Source organism: Denticeps clupeoides, chromosome 6 (assembly GCF_900700375.1).
Source record: "Denticeps clupeoides chromosome 6, fDenClu1.1, whole genome shotgun sequence".
Taxonomy (NCBI): domain Eukaryota; kingdom Metazoa; phylum Chordata; class Actinopteri; order Clupeiformes; family Denticipitidae; genus Denticeps; species Denticeps clupeoides.
The window spans coordinates 21,975,466-21,994,335 of record NC_041712.1 but is presented as its reverse complement, the minus strand read 5'-3'; the positions used below and the strand labels follow the sequence as shown (position 1 = coordinate 21,994,335).

General features: G+C 45.8%; 1 protein-coding gene across 9 annotated transcripts; it reads left to right on the top strand.

Annotated features, from left to right (window-relative positions):
* ehbp1l1b (EH domain binding protein 1-like 1b) lies at nt 1-18,510 on the top strand. 9 transcript variants are annotated; one of them, XM_028983387.1, is made up of 30 exons: nt 1-526; nt 2,867-2,924; nt 3,069-3,164; nt 3,266-3,319; nt 3,419-3,597; nt 3,675-3,814; nt 4,018-4,083; nt 4,350-4,586; nt 5,019-5,195; nt 5,342-5,524; nt 5,636-6,007; nt 6,209-6,268; nt 6,464-6,635; nt 7,122-7,895; nt 8,114-8,593; nt 8,764-9,156; nt 9,575-9,922; nt 10,059-10,700; nt 11,413-12,618; nt 13,901-14,207; nt 14,446-14,618; nt 14,689-14,737; nt 14,826-15,380; nt 15,475-15,544; nt 15,973-16,022; nt 16,238-16,349; nt 16,425-16,524; nt 16,785-16,858; nt 17,116-17,230; nt 17,430-17,517. In XM_028983387.1, exons 1-30 carry the CDS (start codon nt 423-425, stop codon nt 17,515-17,517), a joined length of 7,434 nt encoding a protein of 2,477 aa, XP_028839220.1. In that variant the 5' UTR covers nt 1-422. The 9 variants fall into 9 exon arrangements, with proteins under 9 accessions (XP_028839220.1, XP_028839222.1, XP_028839223.1 ...); XM_028983386.1 differs by having other exon boundaries at nt 2-526; nt 16,229-16,349; nt 17,430-18,510; XM_028983389.1 differs by lacking the exon at nt 4,350-4,586 and having other exon boundaries at nt 16,229-16,349.
* The last annotated feature ends 360 nt before the right edge of the window (nt 18,511-18,870 follow it).

Here is an 18,870-nt window from a genome sequence, read left to right as displayed (position 1 = left end):
GCAAAGTCCGCGGCGGGACGAGGCGCCTCACGCCGATAGGCCGCTACAGATAAGGCTGCTGCGGCGGCTGCGGCTGCTGCATCGCGCCGCTCCCCTTTTTCCCGTCGCCCGCGGCGCGCCAGAAACTCGCGCGCGACCGTCAGGGCGCGCTCCCGCGGCCAGCTCCTCTCCGCGCGCACCGAATTTATTTCTGTTATTATTATTATTATTATTATTATTATTATTATTTGGTCAGCTGAAAAGCGTCGCCGCAGCGGATTCGGTTCCTCCTCCCGCCGCGAGTTTCCGCGCATGGCCTCCTCCTCCTCCTCTTCCTCTCCTCCTGACGCGTGCGCTCCTCACACCGGACACCCGCCGACCGGGCCTCGGGGTTGGGCGGGGGGGCTGCCGTCCGCGCCCCGGAGCAACTTTTCTTTTGAGCCATGACTTCTGTGTGGAAGAGGCTGCAGCGTCACGGCAAGAAGGCCACCAAGTTCCAGTTCGTCGCGTCTTACCAGGAACTGGTTCTGGAGTGCACCAAGAAGTGGTGAGTGAGCTCCGTTATCTCACCTTCTTCTCATACTGAACCGGTGGAATGTTATAAATGATAATGATGATGATAAAAAGAGAAGAGGAGAAACAGAAAGTGACGCGGGCCAGAAGCGTTTCCTGACCCTGTGACATTTGACGGGTAGTACACCCTTCACTCTGCCTTCATCTTGGTAGGAAGTCACGCATCGCCACGACGTTCGCAGGAGGACTCTGTTTCGCTGCTGTCGCTCTTCGGTTCACAGTTAGTGACTTGTTCTCACAAGCCAGACCTGTCATTTCCCTGCCAGGCCCAAGAGACCAGACATTTACTCAATTTGCTTGATGCAGCAGTGCTTGACCTTATAGGGGTGGTAGTGGCCTAGTGGGTAAGACACTCGCCTATGAACCAGAAGACCCAGGTTCAAACCCAACTTACTACCATTGTGTCCCTGAGCCAAGACACTTAACCCTGAGTGTCTCCAGGGGGGGACTGTCCCTGTAACTACTGACTGTAAGTCGCTCTGGATAAGGGCGTCTGGTAAATGCTGTAAATGTAAATGTAAAAATGTATTGTTAGGTCGGGTGAGACGGTTTGAAGTAATAGTTCCCAGGGAGCTGCCTATAATAACAGCTTTTCTCTGTGTTTGTGTAATTATGGGCCATTGAACGCGGCTTATCGCGCTTATCAACGCGGCAGTGTGAAGCCTCAATCTGCTTCAGGAAATGCTCGGTAACAAGTGCCGTTCCGTAAGCTCCAGCGTGCATTGTCTCAGCAAAGTAAATACTAGGATGATCCTGTGTGAGTTATTGATGTGTGTTGTTGTAGCAGGGCGTTGGGCAGAGGGTTGTACCAGGGTCTCTGTGCCCTGGTAAACCTCTCGGTTGTACCAGGACGTCCGATCCTGTGTGAGTTATTGATGTGTGTAATAAATAGAACGTTCGTCGTGAGTCTGGAAGTTGGGTCAAAGTTCTTCTTGCCGAGCCTGACAGCTGAAGTATGACGCGGCAGCCGTTTCTCTATCACTGCCAGTTTAACTGGTGGTGACCGGTGAGTATCTTCGGCACATGTTTAGTATAGTTAGGTGTCTTCTTGGTTTTTTCTTTTTTAGAAAACGTTGTGTGTCTGTTTTAAGACCAAGTAAACTACACGGCGACTTGTTTCCCATGCACCCGGTTTCTATTACCAGCCTGCAACATGAGAAGGTGGGGGCTTTGGCCGGGGTCCCATGGGTCCGTTTTTTTTTTCTGCGGCTCTCCGTGACTGTGTGACTGGTCACCGGGCTAAAGCCAGCGGCGCAGTAAACACGCCCCAAACAGAGCATGACTAGGCATGGTTCCTCCGTTCTTACTAAGGAATGACTAAGGAATTATGCAGGTTCTGGCGCATTAACGTGGTTCCACATGCCCACTCTTGTGTAATACGGGATATATTGCACCGCCAGCGGGAAGAGTCGTTTTCTTCTACTTAAGAGACCCACGCCCCTCCAATCTGAAAATACTTTGGTCACGTGCTGCGGAAGAGTTTCCTCCCATTCTTAACTGTGCCCGGGGGTCGGGACTTCACCCGCTATGTGCACACAATGGATTCACAAGACTTTTCTTATCTGCTCAAGTTGATTGTTTCTTATGATTAAATCGAATTAAATAGTGTGCAGATCATTCTTTTTTCTTTTGAATGATGAAAGCCTAAATACAAACGCACGACTCACAAACGTGAAGTGAAGTAATTGTCACTCTGGCCCATGTGCCTGTTTTTGTTATTGTTATAAAATCCCTTCCTTTGAAAATGTCCAGCTTGTAAGTGAAGTGATTGTCAACACAGCACACGGTGCACACAGTGAAATGTGTCCTCTGCATTTAACCCATCACCCTGAGCAGTGGGCAGCCATGACAGGCGCCCGGGGAGCAGTGTGTGGGGACGGTGCTTTGCTCAGTGGCACCTCAGTGGAACCTTGGCGGATCGGGACTCGAACCGGAAACCTTCTGATTACGGGGCTGCATCCTTAACCGCTGCGCCACCACTGCATCTTCTGTGTGCCATCTTCTCCCCACGACCCCGGATTGTGACTTATTTTAACTTTTGATCAACACTGTATTTCATTTAAATATCTGTCATCACCCTCACAGTGAGTTTCAGCGACTATTTATGATGTCGAACTGCCGGTTCGATTCAGTGCTTAAAAAAAACTTTAATGTTCACTTGCAAGGGATTTATGGATAAAAGCGATGATGTAACATTCTGGACAGTCCAACCGTGGGCGTGAGCCCTGCAACGTGTTAGTGTACAAAATTCCAATGGTTTTGATGCAGCCGTGCAAACACGGCCTCATAACAACTTCATTTAATACCACCGCAGGCAGCCAGACAAACTGAGAGTGGTGTGGACACGAAGAAACAGACGCATCTGTTCCAAGGTAATGTCGAAGGGGAAATAGGTGTAGAGAAATGTCCACAGATCTGCGTTAATAATACGTATGTTGGTTTGGTGGTATTACAATGGAGGTTTTTACTGGCTGCTTCTGGGTCACATCTTTCCCTTCTCCCCAACCTTCTACTAGCTTCATGGCTGGCAGCCAGGCATTAAAAACCCTTACAGGGGGATGGTTGTATGGCCCGTCCCTGAAAATGTGGACATCACTGTCACACTCTTTAAGGTATGAATAATATTGGAATGCTTACCACTTGCATGCCTTACGTATATATCTGGAGGATATTGAGATGAAGTTTTACTATTAAAAACCTTAATGTTGCTCAGGATCCTCATGCCGATGAATTCGAAGATAAAGAGTGGACCTTTGTCCTTGAAAATGTGAGTCAATAGATTGGAACCATCATCTTGCAACGTGGTGTTTGTTTTATCCTTTTTGTGCTGATCTGTGATTCTTTGTTCTGTGTGGATCCCCTGTAGGAGTCGAAGGGCCACCGTAAGGTGCTGGCCTCAGTGGATGTAAACATGAAGAAGTTTGCCAGTGCCACACTGACCCAGACGGACCTGATGCTGAAGATGAAGCCCTTGTCCGTGAAGGTGGTGGAGGCCACGCTGAAGCTGTCACTCTCCTGTGTGTTCCTCAGGGAGGGCAAAGCCACGTGAGTTTCTCAGGAGCCTTTTACGTTTGATAAGCAGACACAGCAATTGAGGACTTTGCTGCCGCTGTATTCACCAGTGATGATGACATGCAAAGCCTGGCCAGCCTGATGAGCGTCAAACCCACGGACATCGGCAATTTGGACGACTTCAATGAGAGCGACGAGGAGGAGGACAAGCGGTCCAGCACTGGAGCCAGCAACAGTGCAGCTGCTGCAGGTAGTGTGCAACACACACGTGTGGACGATGAGGAGAAAAACAGACTCACACACAAACCAACAACACTTGATTTAATCATCTTTATTCTGCTTCTTCTTGAACTTCCCAATTCGCGTTTCCTTCCTCTTTTATAAGTTATGCTTTACTCTGACCATATGATTCCACGATTCCTCTTTCACTGCCTTTCACCTCCCCTCTCTCAGCACCTCCTTCGTCAGCTCAACCGAAGCAGGAGAAAAAGCCCTCGGCTGAAAAGGCCAGCTCCTTAGGTATTTAGAGTCAAATCTGCCTTAATTCCGGACTGCTGCTGATTTAGTCTCCAGTTTGTCACAATAATCATCAGAGAAACATTAACTATACTCACATTTAGAAACTAAAATCGTAGAGCGAAAGATTTTGCTTGCTGTTTATGCTGGAGTGGATAAGATCAATATAAGCGTTCTAGTGATTCTCTAGTGATAATATTTAAAAAATTGTCAATAATTACATTTTTTTCCAATATTTTTTTCTTTCTTTTTTCTCATCCATCTGTCAGCTAAATCTAAAGACAGGGCTTCCACTCTAGGCCTTAATCGTCCATCTCGCAGCCTCCCTAACCAAGAACTTCAGTCACGCCCATCTTTTCCAACCCCGCCCTCACCCCAGCCTCATCCTGTCACATGTTCCAAACCCCCTCGCCCTGCCCAGGCACCGGCACTGCCCTACCCCGACCCCAACACCATGCCATGCCCTCCGACACTGCCCAAAATCTTCCAGTCCACAGCTGGCACAGGTATCTGCCTTCGGGCAAGAACACGCTTTCCAGCACAGAGAGCTCTGATCACAGTCTAATAATGAAGAGGGATGTGATGCCGTTAAGATAGTTCATATTAACTTAAATGTATGCATGTGTGTATTCCTCCATTAGAAATTTATATTCATTAATACAATACTTTGCTATTCCATTGTAACTTCCATTATACCTTCTATGTATTTACTAGGTAACAAAATCTAATTTATATGTTAACTATGGTGTGTGTGTGTCTGTGTGTGTGTGTATATATTAAATTTTTTTTTTCATGTTATTACAATGGAACAAGACCCTGTTAAAGAAAGTTTGACCAGGTCCTACACAACAGTAGAGTGCTGAGGGCTTAATATATCTGATCTAATTTAAAATGCTTCAGTATGCAAACTGCTTTTCTCTCCTACACCTCCCTTCTAGTCCCTGTATGTTTCCAGCGGAGCCCAGTGGCCCAGAATCTCCCTGGCCCACCCGCTGAAACCAGAGCGGCCCCAGATTTCCCCCATCTCAGACCATGTGCAGCTTCTGCTTCTAAGTCTTCTGCTCTGCCTCTGTCCCAGCCTTCTCAGCCCTCGCCTTCTGTCGCTTCTTCAAAAGGTACACACCCTCAGGGGTCAAAAATGTTCTGTGAGAGCAAAACAAACGAATAAAAATACAGTCTGCTGAGTCAACCTGTTGTTCCCGTCCTTCATCTTCCCACTCTTTTGGCTTTATTCCTCTGTCTTTGTTCTTGTTGATCTTAGACCTGATCTCTGCAGCTCGCTCTTACATCTTCAAGCCTAAGATAATCTCCACTGCTCGCCCTGTCTCACCTTCTCTCGGCCTCTCCTCTTCTGATTCCCATCGCGAAGACACTCTGTCTCTGGCCGCACTGTCTGATAAAGCCCCCACCCTCCTCAAGATCCTGTCGTCTGGCCCTGAGCCAGGTAGAGCCGAACCCACTCCACATGCCACTCATTTGTTCATCTTGCTATAATAGACAAATAACCTCTCTTTCATCTGTACTCTTTCTCTTTCCTCAACGTGGCTGCGTCCAGCATCAAGTAAGGGGACACCAGGCGGTGCCCAACCCAGTGCATCTGTCTCAGGACAGAGCCACACACCTGGCCTCTCTCCGTCCTATTTATGCCCCTCTGACACCAACCAACTAGTGCCCTTATTGACCAGCCCTGACCTGGAGACTCTGTGTGACCCCTCATCCTCTCGTACTGTGCTGCTCCCACTCTCCTTTCCACCTTCTATTCATCTCTTCTCAGAACTTCCTTTTGCATCTCGACCCTCTCTAAAACACCCGTCGTCTGAGTCCACTGCTCCACAGTCTGTCTCCTCCACCCCTGGTGCACCTGTTCCAGATCTCGTTGTATCGTCTTTGGCCACGTCTCCTCCTAAACCTGCTGCTGGGCAGTCAGGTAACAACCAGGCAGCCAGTGCAGAGCCCTGTTCGAGTTTACCAGGGTTTAACCACCAGCTCCCCAATTTGCTCTTTTTTATGTGCAACACATACACATGACAACACCCACGCTTTCTACTGGCTGACAATACTGTTTTGATAATGCCACATATTGTTATCGCTGACAGATGCAATTAACACTTGATTGATTGATTTTCAGAGATACACAGAGAGCTAGACACACTGACAGAAGAGGAACAACCTGGATCACTTCCTCATGGTGAGTCTCTTTTTTTTTCTCCATAAGAAATTAACATTGCCCATATTTCGCAAACCATTTTTTTTTGGACAGCCAAGCAAAACAGCAGTATGTGGAAACAGCATATCATGGTATTAAAAGGATATTTTTCCTCACGCCCAAGAGCATCAGGGCTCAATGCCAATCTGAAAATATTTGAACGCTTCCCTCCTTCAGAATCAAAGCCTGGCCAAAAAGTAACCCTGACAACTGAGTCCATGCAAGTTCGGCAACGTGAAGAACCTGGCCACCTTCCTCAGTCTGTAGGCAACGATAACCTCACCAGCAAGTCCACTTCTCAGTCACGGATGAGCCAGTCCGACGGAAAGGCCGTCGCCATGGTCATTGGGTACGTCTCATGGTTCAGTTTTGCCTGTTTATCGCCTTGAATCCCCAGATGTCTTGTTTCAGCTAAGACTGTTAATGAACAATGTATAATACAGCATGTTGTATTTGCATCTGTGTTGTTTTTTTCATTAGTTTGTGTTGATTTGTCAAGCCATTACTAACTCCATCGGCCTGGTTTATACTGCATGAGGCTCAAACAGGGTAGAGTGCCGAGGCTCAAATAAAAGCACTAAATATGGCATCAGTTTAGAGTGTGCAAAGCCCCTCCCAACCTCCCCAACTTCCCAACCGCGCATGCCGCAGCTGTCCAGCTCTGTCCATTTTCACGTCTCTAACTCCGGCCTGGCATGGCTTTTTTTCTCCCTCCGCCCGCTCGGTGTTTCCAAAGACCCGCTTGCCAATTTCCAACGCGCCGCCTGCTGCGTGGCCAAGCCTGTAGATGTTCCCTGACATTTGACCTCTGACTCCGAATGTGTTTGTTCTTTAGCCGTGGGCAGGCAGGCAGCCCAGCAGCTGAAGACTCTGAACACGCGGAGCTCAATGTCGCCCTCCCTCCACCATGGCCTTTCTCTGGCTCAGATAGCACAGCCCCGTCGCCAGTGGCCCAGAACGTCATCGAAAAAGCCAGTGAAACCTTTGTGGCACCTTTGGCTGAACAAGAGCCAGATTTCAACGAGGCAGAGGACCTCCAGCCCGGTCCACTGGTTAAAGTTGCTACTGTTTCAGAGAAGCTGCCATTGACCAAGTCAGAGGACCTACAGGAAACCACCAACAAGCAAATTCTGACACCCGTCTTGACTAAAAGCCCACCCACTGTGCAAAAGACATCTAGCAGTGCCAACTTGGCAAAACCTGAATCACAAAAGGAGCTGGAAGTGCCAGCGGAACAGAAGCCTAGTAAGCCGACCCCCGAGCCACTGGTGATCCTTTCTAGTTGTGATATGAATAAGTGTGATGAAGACAAGGAACAGATGAGGACCTTTTCTACTTCCATCACAATACCGGTGCATTGTACCAGTAATCAGGAGGCTGCTCCGAGAAGCACGTGTCTTATGGAAGAAAAGTGTGAATTGGAAACAGAAAGAAGGCAACAGCAGACTGGCAATAATCCAACCGCACAAATAGATTCATTTAAACAGACCAGCCTTAAAACAAAAGACACGGAGAACATACATGGTCTAAAGCCTAGTTCTGAAGTTGGGAAAGAGGAAGTTGGATTGATCATTATTCAAGAAACAAAGACTGAGGGCAATGAGAAAGGGTAAGTTGTGATAAAATTATTTGATTTAAATCCACATTAATACACAAAATCTTTATATCACAAGCTTTTTCATAAACGGTGCTACATCTGAAGATCACTTTTAGATCTCATCTCATCTATTGCCTTAAAAACTCACATTTCTGCACCATCCCAACTTTAATGCAGCGTCTGTTCATCTCTGCACTGTCATACTTTTTCTTCCTGTCCTTGTCATTCAGCTCAATGGCAGTGTCTCCACCTGAAGAGTTTCCTCTACTGCCAGACAAGTTCAGTACAGGCAAAGGTCTCTGTGAAATTCAAATAAGGCCAGAGCCGTCAGAACAGATAATCCCAACAGAGCAACTCAAACAGCCGACTGTACATGTCACCAGCTTGCCCCAGCCTCAGGATACCAAGGCTGTCACATTTCCTGCTCCTGAATCTGAAAGAAGAGAACAAAAACAACCAGAAAAAAGCACAGTGGCGCTGTCAGAATGTGACAGGAAAACAGAGGTTTTCTTAGACCCGGAGGGCTCTAAAAAGGAATTAGTCCATGCAGAACGACCCCTGTGGGCTGCGGTGGAAGAGAAAGCGAAGGAACAGAAGTCAGAAGAGTTGACATTTAGAATAGACGCTGTCAAGGAAGTTGATAGGAATAGAAAACAGGAGCCAATCCATGTGATCACAGTAGTGCCAGAAGTGGAATCAGTTGATCCAAGGTACGTCTAGATATACGTGGATATATTGGGGTCATTCAGTTGTGTCTACGTTCAGGTCTTCCTCCGTTTGTTTGGTAGATTACCATTCACATAAACGCCTTAATTCTGCATGTGTAACTATTAATCCTGAGAAAAAGTCAGAAGCTGATATTATTTTCCTTGCACCTCAGGCCTGACAAACCCAAATCTATTGAGGAGGGCCTGACTGCTCCCCATCCATCACCTCAGCTTATTGCAGAAGACAATGTGAAAGGGGCAGACAATAAACCTGCTGACTCGGTGCTCGTAGCTCCTAAAGTGCATGCCACAAATACCAACACCGGTGACAGTAGGACAAAGCTGCCACAAGAGCAGCTTAGGCCATCACTCGATAGAGCATCATCCACTTGTGAGACAGACAAAGTGAAGCAAGAGTCAGCAAGTCTGACGCAAGCTCTCGTAGTGAAATCTTCTGAGGCAGAGACACCACTCTGGGCTGCTGTAGAGGAGAGAGCTAAAGAGGATGGGAATGAAGCACTGGTGCAGGGTGCAGTGGAACCAGTAAAGATCAGCGTGGGAATGGGGTAAGTTGAGAAAATTGTGCTGTGCACGGTCGGTGCCCCGGTGTCCTGGAACTTTCCAGTCGCTTGCTTAACTGTTAACCAAACAGTTTAAAACAATCAAGAGCAATCCAGTCTCCTGTCAACAGTTGGTACCACAAGGAACTGTGTTGGTATCTTTCTTGGAAGGCATTCCCGATATCCTGATATAAATGCTTGAGAGAATCTGGGCAACCAGCATGTCTAAGGAGACATGGGTTGAAAGACTTGCATGTGTTTTAGGAGGCATGTGTTAGACTTCATCCTCAAAGGCTAATGCAGGATATTTTGTCATGGTGCAGGCCTCAGATGGATCAGGTAAAATGTGGATTTGTGAGGCATGGGGGAGGCATGGACTATTTGGGATCCCGAGGCTAATATTTCCTCTCCGTTTCTGTGGCAGTCTGTCTGGAAATGAAACAGTGCCTGAAGATACGTCTCTTTTCCAACGCAATGCAGTCACCGAGACACACAGGAATGAAATTACATCAACTGAAGCTGGTGCGTCTACAGACCTTCAGAACGTTGAGCCATCTTTTGAAGAAAGCCAACCAAATGACTTGCCAGGGGAAGCTACAGAATTTGAAACTGTGCCTGTAGGCAGCAGGCCTGAAGGTCATGATGTGTGTGGCCTACTGCTTGAAGAAGAGAAGGTGGATGAAGTGCTGTCAGAGGAACATGATTCTTTAGCCGGGAAAGATGAAACATCAGTGGGGTTCATGAAATCAATAGTGGGTGTCCTGTACAGAGGGTAAGGGTCTCCTTGTCCCAGCATGTCTATCATGTCTTTTTTTGAAAGACCTGATGTCATGTTGCATTGTGGAATTCAGTATGTCATGCCAATTTGAGGTCCTTGATTTGTTTGTTTGATTATCCCCACCCCACAGTTACGAGACTGTGGCTTCCATACTGCATTCTGGCCCCAGTGAAACAGAGCAGGTCGCTGAAGGTGAGTCAGCCATGTCAGAAACAGATGACATTGATATTCTTCCGCCTGAGGACTTTTGTGATGCTCCCGAAGAACCTTTGTCTGATGATGACTGGCAGGAACCACTGGGTGTTGATAAACGTCAGGAAGCAAATCTGTATGAAGCGGAGATAACTTCAGCTACCGAAGTGAACCCCATGAGCCTTGTGGAGAGTCTGCGGTTAGCTGCCGTCAAGGAAGAAAGCACAAATTACAGGGAGAGGAAGACTCAGCAGCCCGGTGTGAAAGGGAGAAATGGTCTGCCCTCTGTTCCATCAACGGAGAAAAAAGAAGAAGAAAAAGAAGCCGATGTCAATGATGGTAAAGATCAAACACAGCTGAAGGCCACATACCTCAGTCAAATAGCCCATGTGGAGAGTGCGCCGGACAACGAAGAGCAAGACCACCCTCAGGACCATGGATCCAGGAGAGCAATCAAAGAGAAGGGATCAAAGAGAAGAGATCTAATGCCAGATGAGTGTCTAACAGAGGAGCTGCAGTTTGAGACTGGACAGGAGGACGTTGGCACAGTGTGGCTAGCAGATTTGTACATGGACAGGGGGTAAGAAACCACGGCCCGGATGTTCTCTGCGCACCTCTGCTGCATGGCTGAGATGGAGGTGCATCTTTTACCTCTCCCACGTTGGAGCAGTGATGTGTCTTGAGCTTACGTGTCACGGTGTCTGCTGCAGTCTCTTGAAAAGATTCCTCATCCTTACAGCAGTCTTGGTGGATGGCACATGTCCTTTTTACGCTCAGATTTAATACAGATTTCATCGCTGTAGCACTACAACTGTGTGAACATTTGACAAATTTTAGCGAATTGATTTTGCATGATCTAGTGGTGGCCTAGCGGGTAAGGAGGCGGACCCCTAACCGAGAGGTTGTGAGATCTGAACCCCCAAACCACCAAAGTGCCGCTGAGCAAAGTACCGTCCCCACACAATGTTCCCCTTTCATGGCGGTGGGTTAAAAACAGAGGACATATTTCGTTGTATCGTGTGCTGTGCTGAAGTGTTTCACAATGACAATCACTTCACAAAAGAATAAAAAGGGAAATATGTTTGCCTTGTGTCTGAAAGTAACTTTGCATGTTGTGAGTGGTCGTCAGACTGAATTTTAGAGATTGCAGGAACGGCTTATGAGGAATGGGGTTCTAATGTTGGACTTTGTTGGTTCCGGGCTGCAGCACGATCTCAGATATTTGGAATGAGAAATGCAGCGTTGCAGTGTTTAGTGATCAACTGGTTAACATTAGTGTTTCTGTCCCTTAGCCTGGAGGAACCATTCTCCACATGCCCGCGAGCAGATGCACTCTCTGCTGGCTTGGCTCTAGAGACACTTCCACAGCCTAAACCGAATGAAGAACCACGTGCAAGCAATTCGGGGCCCGGGCAGGAGAAAAGGGACATCATGCCAGAGGACAGTTCACAAAACATCATCACACCAGTGCCTCTTCAGGAAGTGGGCCCGAGTGTGAATGGAAAAGATTCGGAGGCTTCCAGCGTTATTGATGGAATGGAAGGGGGAAATAAAACACCTCCTGTAGCCGACAACAAAGGGGCTCTGGAAAGCAGCCATCCCGGCTTCAAAGAGGCCGACGGAGCAGAGGAACAGCAGACGGGCGAGAAACGCGCCCCATCGTCTGAGGTTGTCGCTGTCGGTGAGGCCGGTACAGTAAATCAGCTCACAGAAGAAAGACAGAGTTCCTCTGTCCTTGCCGTGGCAACAACTCCCTCTGTCAGCGTTTTGGTCACGGCCAGGGAAGCCATCGAGGAAGAGGAGCCTGGTTCAGGGAGAGAGGTTTCTCCAAAAAGCTCAGTGGTGCCCTGGCCTCTCCCCCCGACTCAGTCTGAGACCCCCTGTGAAGCGGCTGAGGAGCCCCCAAAGACAGGCCCCAGGCTTTCACAGGAGGAGAGCCTTCTTCTGGCGAAGATCATGCAGTTGGGCCAGGACTTCCCAGAGATCCCCGTACCGGTCCCTCGAACCAGGAAACGCCTAACGTTCTCCGCCTCGGAACTCAATCCTTTTCTCGACCCCCCTCAGGAATTGGATGTTTATCCAACTGAGGACAAGCAGACGGCTCAGGACGGCGTTCCGGATGAGACACAGTCTGCTGTTTTACAGAATGCTGGTTCAACGGAGGGTCTCTCTGGTTCCAGACAGGGAGAGAGCACTAGTAATGCAGGCCCTGACCCGCAGTCCATGGGTGCAGACATTGTTTCCAAGAAAGAAAAGGATGTAATGGAAAGTACATCGTTGCCTGGCCCGGTGATTGATGTTTGCACCGCACATAAAGGCCAGCGGTCTCCCAGGGAACCCCAGCCAACACAGAGTCCCACAGAATCGGTAGCAGGGGAACGGGCGAGCAGTGAAAATGAGCAGGAGTCAGGGGCTGAGCTGAATGTTGTGGAGGAAGAGGAGGATCAGATAGACAAGGAGCCACTTCCTTACATTACAGAGAATCTTCTGGAGGAATCGTAAGTGTGAGACAGTGGGTCTATCAGGGCTTGACACATACTAACAAATCATACAACTCATTCAATCTTCTTTTGCTATTTTGTTGTGCAACAATGCATTCATTGGGAACTGTATTATATACCTAATTTTAATTTTCTGATGATTTTGAAAATGAATAACAACAGAATTGATTTATTATGTGTTATGGCAATGCGGAGGAGTGTATCAGAGCATCTTTTGAAAATCCTGATTCTACATGAATCAGCAGGTGTAAACATATCAGTGTAATGTAGATAAAGTAGAGATACACCAGATAAAATCTTTCTCCATTTTAAGTAAATTATTGCTTTGGATTATTGCTTTGGTGATGTCAGGGGGGCCTGCAGTATTTGTATGTGTGGTGTTTACCTTCTAAACATGAAGCTTCATCTTCTACACTAAACTCGAGTGTAGAGTTACAAAATGCTTGCTGTATTGTTGTGTCATTTTGAAACACCTTTTTGTGGCTTTGCCCTTTTTTATGATCAGCAGATTTTAATAGTCTCTACAAAAAATTGAAATTAAATTAATAAAAAATATATATATTTCTCAATAAGTCATATAATAACATTAGATGGTTGTAGCCTAGTGGGTCACACACAGGCCTATGAACCAGAATACCACAAAGTCACCAGTTCAAACCCCACTTATTACCCCACCCTTTCTGTCCCTGAGCAAGACACTTCACTCTGTGTGTCTCCATGGGGACTGTCCCTGTAACTACTGACTACGTTTCTTTGGATAAGGCTGCCTTAAAAGTGAAAATATAGATGCCATTACAAACTGTAACCTTGCTGATTATATTGATTGATCTGCACTTTTACACTGCTGCACTGGCATGTTTAAACAAGGCATGTTTAAAATTCGCTTCTTTTGGGGAATAAATCACATTTTTATTAAAAATGTACAGATACACACCAACCTTCAGCGAACAAAAACGTTGGAGACAGACTTGGGACAGAGCTGTGCAGATTGCATGTAAAAAAAATTAATAAAATAAGTTATTAAGATAAACGGTTATCGAACAGTTATGTTATTATGCAAAAGGAACGACTGATTTTGCATAATTGAGTAGTGTAAATAACTAATATTGGACTTTGAAATGTAGTAGAATTAAAGTCTCTAAAGGGAAAAACTTTCATAATGTACAGATATCTGAAAAAACTACTAAAGTACAATAGCAAATTATATTTACTTTGTTACTGTCCACCTCTAAAAAGTATGATTCAGAAACAGTGTCTCAAGATGTGATCTTTTCCACAGATCTACACCACTTGAGGCTGTCAAGGAGGAACCAGACTCACTGATCTGCAATCCGGAGACAACAATGCCCTGCACTGAGCCAGAGAGAACCGCCACCACTCCTGAACGTGCCAAGCCTGAGGGATTTAACACAGTTAGCATCCAACTACAGACCAACGGACAGAGTCCAGCAGGTCACAATGTCCCTGCAACTGAGGAGTTGCCGACCATCTTACCCCCAAAACGAAGTAAAAAGAAACCTTCTCCAGTATGTCTCCAAGAAAAAGATGAGGTGGACTCAAGGAATGCTCCAGAATCAGTGGCAGAGGTGAAAAAAATGGCTCCGAAAAAAATACTACTATACTATACTATACTATACTATACTATACTATACTATACTATACATACAAATTGTATTTTTTCAGATGCTTTCACAAATATCTGGCAATATTTGATCAATTCATTCACTTTTTTTCTTTCACATACATCAATGTCTAAATACCCTATTTGTTCTTATTTTCTTTTCTCTGCTGCTCCATTTCTATCATCTATAAATCATATGTCAGATGTCCAGCCCCCTGCCGAGCCCAGGCTTGGTCTCATCGAGCCAGTCCCTACTGGAGTGGTGTCAGGAGATTACTCGCCAATTCAAGGGAGTTAAAGTCACCAACTTCAGCACGTCCTGGCGGAACGGCCTGGCCTTCTGCGCCATCCTCCATCACTTTCACCCTGAGAAAATGTGAGTCTCTCCAGAGATTTCTGAAAGAAATCAGACATTTCTTATTTCACAATTGTTTTTTACCTTCTAGAGAGTTTGAAAAACTGGATCCATACGACATCAAATCAAACAACAAAAGGGTAAAAAAAAAACTGCTTGAAATTTTAAGTTGAAGCTGATAACATTGCAGCTTTTTAAACTAAACTCTGATCTGTATCCGTCTCTAAGGCCTTTGATGGCTTTGCTGCTTTGGGCATTCCTCGCCTTTTGGAGCCCTCAGACATGGTTCTTCTCTCCGTGCCGGACCGCCTCATTGTCATGACGTACCTCTGCCAAATCCGGGCCCATTTCACTGGCCAGGAGTTGCGAGTGCTCCAGATTGAGCAGAATAACAGCCAGACCAGCTACGCCGTGGCAGACCCCAGTCAGGCCCCCGATGTGAGCGCCGCCGCTCGATTCTGCACTGAAAGGCTCCAGTCCGGCTCGCTGGCGCGGGATGCCAACGGTACGCCCGCGGAGGCCAGTGGCGGCCTGGTGCCCCCACCACGCCCCAAGCGCCTGGCTAAAGGAGAGGAGAGGAGCAGCAGGGAAGGTGGTCATGCTGACGGGGGCGTTCAGACCCCTGTTCCCCCACCTAGGCACAGTGCCTCCGCTGCTAAATCAAGCTTCAGCCACGTGAGGGACGCAGACCTTGTGAAGAAACGGCGCTCAAGGATGAAGAGCGAATCGATGGACGAAACTGATGGCTCTGAGAAACCGAGCGGACCTTCGAAGAATGAAGAGGTAGGACGTTTTCTCTCTGTTCTTAGTAACATGGATCATGCAAACGACACATTCATTATCAATTCTTGCTTTTAATTACTGTGTCCTTGCTCAGGTAACTAAAGGAGAACCACTTGATGGGGGTCAGAATGGTTCCACAGCTGCCAGAGAAAGTGCAGAAACTGGTACGGCGTATACAGAACTAGTCAAAGTTTTTGACAGACATGCTATATCTATGCTATGGATGCTATGATGTAGAAGAATCTAATTTTTTTACATGTTCAGGACATTTGTACGAATGAATGAGTCGCTTTTGTCTTACCTTCACGACTGCTTTGCACGATTTTGGCATCATCTTAACATGAGCAGCAAGGGACCGTCTCCATTGTCTTACTTAAGGTAGTAGAGAGAAGCCAAGATAGTGTAAGCAGAGTATGAAATGCTGCTTTGTTTACTACACAAGCTCAAGTGTGTTTGTTCATCATTTGTATACCGTTCAGTTTTGTTATACAATATAAAATTGACTCAAAAAGGCCCATAAATGAGTATGTGTGTCCATTCCTTTGACTTGTAGGACAATTAAAACAATTTTAAAAATGTCCTTCTTCTTTAGGATCCCCAGAGTCCAGCAAGGACCATAAGGAGGGTGACAGTGATCATCTGGTCAGTTGTCAATGATCACACTTTTTCTGAATTAGGTTCTGTGGGCATTTCGCATTGTCTGTTGCTGTGTTCTTTTCTCTTGCTCTGCCTAATCAGGTCTTTTATCTCCTGTTGTCATTGTCTCTGTTTCCATGTTTTATATGTACTGTTTCTGTACGCAACTGTGTGTGTTCATGTCACGTCTCTGTGTGTGGCTTTGTGTTCAGCGCCTGCAGGACACCAGTCAGTATGTGCTGAGTGAGCTGCATGCGCTAGAAACCGAACAGAAGCACATTGACAGCAGAGCTGCCATCGTGGAGCGGAGACTGCGGTGGCTGATGGAGTCGGGTGAGTCAGAAGGGGCCTTTTTAAAAACATTTTGTTAAAATTTCATTGTTAAAATTTTCCATGGTTGTGTTTTAGGAAGTGACCGTAATGAGGAGGAGAGGTTGATTCAGGAATGGTTCATTCTAGTGAACAAGAAGAATGCATTGATCAGGAGACAAGACCACCTGGAGCTGCTGTAAGTTGAAAAATAAATCCTGTCCTGTGACGGCCCCATTTATTTCAAAAAGTATAGTGGTAGCCTAGTGGGTAACACACTCACCTATGAACCAGAAGACCCAGGTTCAAATCCCACTTTCTACAATTGTGTCCTCGAGCAAGACTCTTAACCCTAAGTTGTCTCCAGGAGGGGACTGTCCCTGTAATTACTGGTTTTAAGTCATATAATAAATGCCATACAGGTAAAATGTAAAAAATTTAACATTTTCTTTTAAACAGGCAAGAGGAGCAGGATCTGGAGAGGCGATTTGAGCTGCTCACCAGAGAGCTTCGAGCCATGATGGCCATTGAAGGTGAGTCCAATACTTAACCTGCAATAGACCTGACTGATGCCGATGCATCAGCGTTTTGGAAAATAGTGAGATTTCATTGGCTGGAGGTTTCTTTTACTGTGTCTTTCCCATACTTGTCAAAGTTTTATAAGTATTATATCAAGCTTCACTCAATTGTAGCAAAATATACTATTAATGAGTTTTAAAAATGTATTAATTGACCGAGCTACTGTGCCATCACAACGCAGTTCTCACACATACTGTCTGTGTCCATGCAGAGTGGCAGAAGACTCAAGCCCAGCAGCATCGGGAGCAGCTGCTGCTACAGGAGCTGGTGTCGCTGGTGAACCAGCGTGACGAGCTCGTACAAAACATGGACGCCAAAGAGCGAGGGTAAGGCTGGCTGTCACATGAATTCATACAAAATGCATACAAAAATGATCTGCAGCGACAGCAGGTAAGTTTGTTCTGCACAGAAATCGGGTTTCAGGTTATACCTCACCTTGAATTCTCTGAACCGATCATCTTTTATCCTTTCGCTAAATGCAAAATGATAAAGTCATGCCCTGATGCCCTGTTTGTTCGTATGCAGGGCTGTGGAGGAGGACGAGCGACTGGAGCGAGGTCTGGAGATGAGGCGCAGGAAATACAGCAACAAAGAAAAGTGTGTGCTTCAGTGAGAGCGACAAGGATGGACTTTCAACGCCACGTCTTAGTCAAGCCTGTCCCCTGCAGGTCACTCTGACACAGCGCAGCGCTGGCTAAAACTCCTTTGGCCAAAATAAATTATATCACTGTATTCATATGCACATTTTCTACTGCACATATTGTTGTTTTTTTAGCACACCAGCACAGTGTTTGATACAGTCCAATGTTTCTGTGCTACATTGTTCTGTCATCTATTGTTAACTTTCTGAACAATTCTGCAAGGGTGAATCTCGAGACATTCTTTTATACAGATTCTTTCTTCTTCAAACGAGTTGAGAAACATCTGAAGGAGAAGTGGAAGAATGTGAAGTGTGAAGAATGAGGGCGTCGAGGCTGTAAATGCACTGGGTTGTATTGCCTGCGTCTGCTCTCTCTGTTCTTTTTCAAGAACACACTGGTAGTAAAACACATAAATCTAAAAAAAAAAAAAACTTTTTTTTGTGTCTGTTCTGGAAAGCTCGCGATACGTTTTGTTTTGTGTTTTATGTTATTGGGTGGACCCTGTTATTGGACAACACATGGTTTTTAATGCATTTTTCTTGTCAATGATACTAGATATCATTTATTGTGTGTTTTTTATTTATATAGTGAATTTCATATAATTTTACCTTACTGGGTAAAATCAAACAGAGAAGCATAATGTATCTCCAAAGCCATATTCGTGCTTTTGAGGCTGCCACTTCAAACTGGTACTTGAAAACACATCTGTGATGTGTAAGGGTGTGTGATGAGAACCAAAGAGAGAATGAATTGTTGTGCCAAGAATTGTACAGTTTGCCACTCAAAGTTTTTTTTTAGAACAGTCACATCGCCGTTTTCATCTGAGATATTGCAGCACCAGTAGAGAGACAGAGAATGAGCTTATTTAATTATGTTGTAGATGTTTGAATACACAGAAAAGGGTTTGCAGTCTTTGCAATGCATTTGAGATCATTTGAATTTAATAAAACTCAGTTATAAAAATACCTTATCGGCTAATATGTCATCTATTGCATACAACAAGATGCCACAAATCATATATTTATTGTTTATCAAAGTAATGATAAATTATCACATTTGTTCTGTCGGGTTGAGCTAGTTAGGCTACGATAGTGTGAATCGATTACCTAACCTTAACCATAAACCAGCATGTCCAAGGCAACGTAAATCAGCGAGTTTAAACCTTATAAATCCTTGTGGATACTGCATATGCGCAGAAAGGCTCGGGAGCATGTCTCGATGGGTGACATGATTCAATAGAGCATGTGTTACTCTACACTTCTCTAAAAAAAAATACATCTTCTTAAAAGTTCCTTTGGGATTGATAAATTATCGATCAACAGTTA

Excerpts from the sequence above, each read along its gene's own strand:
- ehbp1l1b (XM_028983386.1), top strand. The coding sequence starts at position 423 with ATGACTTCTGTGTGGAAGAGGCTGCAGCGTCACGGCAAGAAGGCCACC. Across the intron at positions 3,598-3,674 it reads CTCAGGGAGGGCAAAGCCAC|TGATGATGACATGCAAAGCC; the intron begins GTGAGTTTCTCA and ends TGTATTCACCAG. Across the intron at positions 16,350-16,424 it reads GCGGTGGCTGATGGAGTCGG|GAAGTGACCGTAATGAGGAG; the intron begins GTGAGTCAGAAG and ends GTTGTGTTTTAG.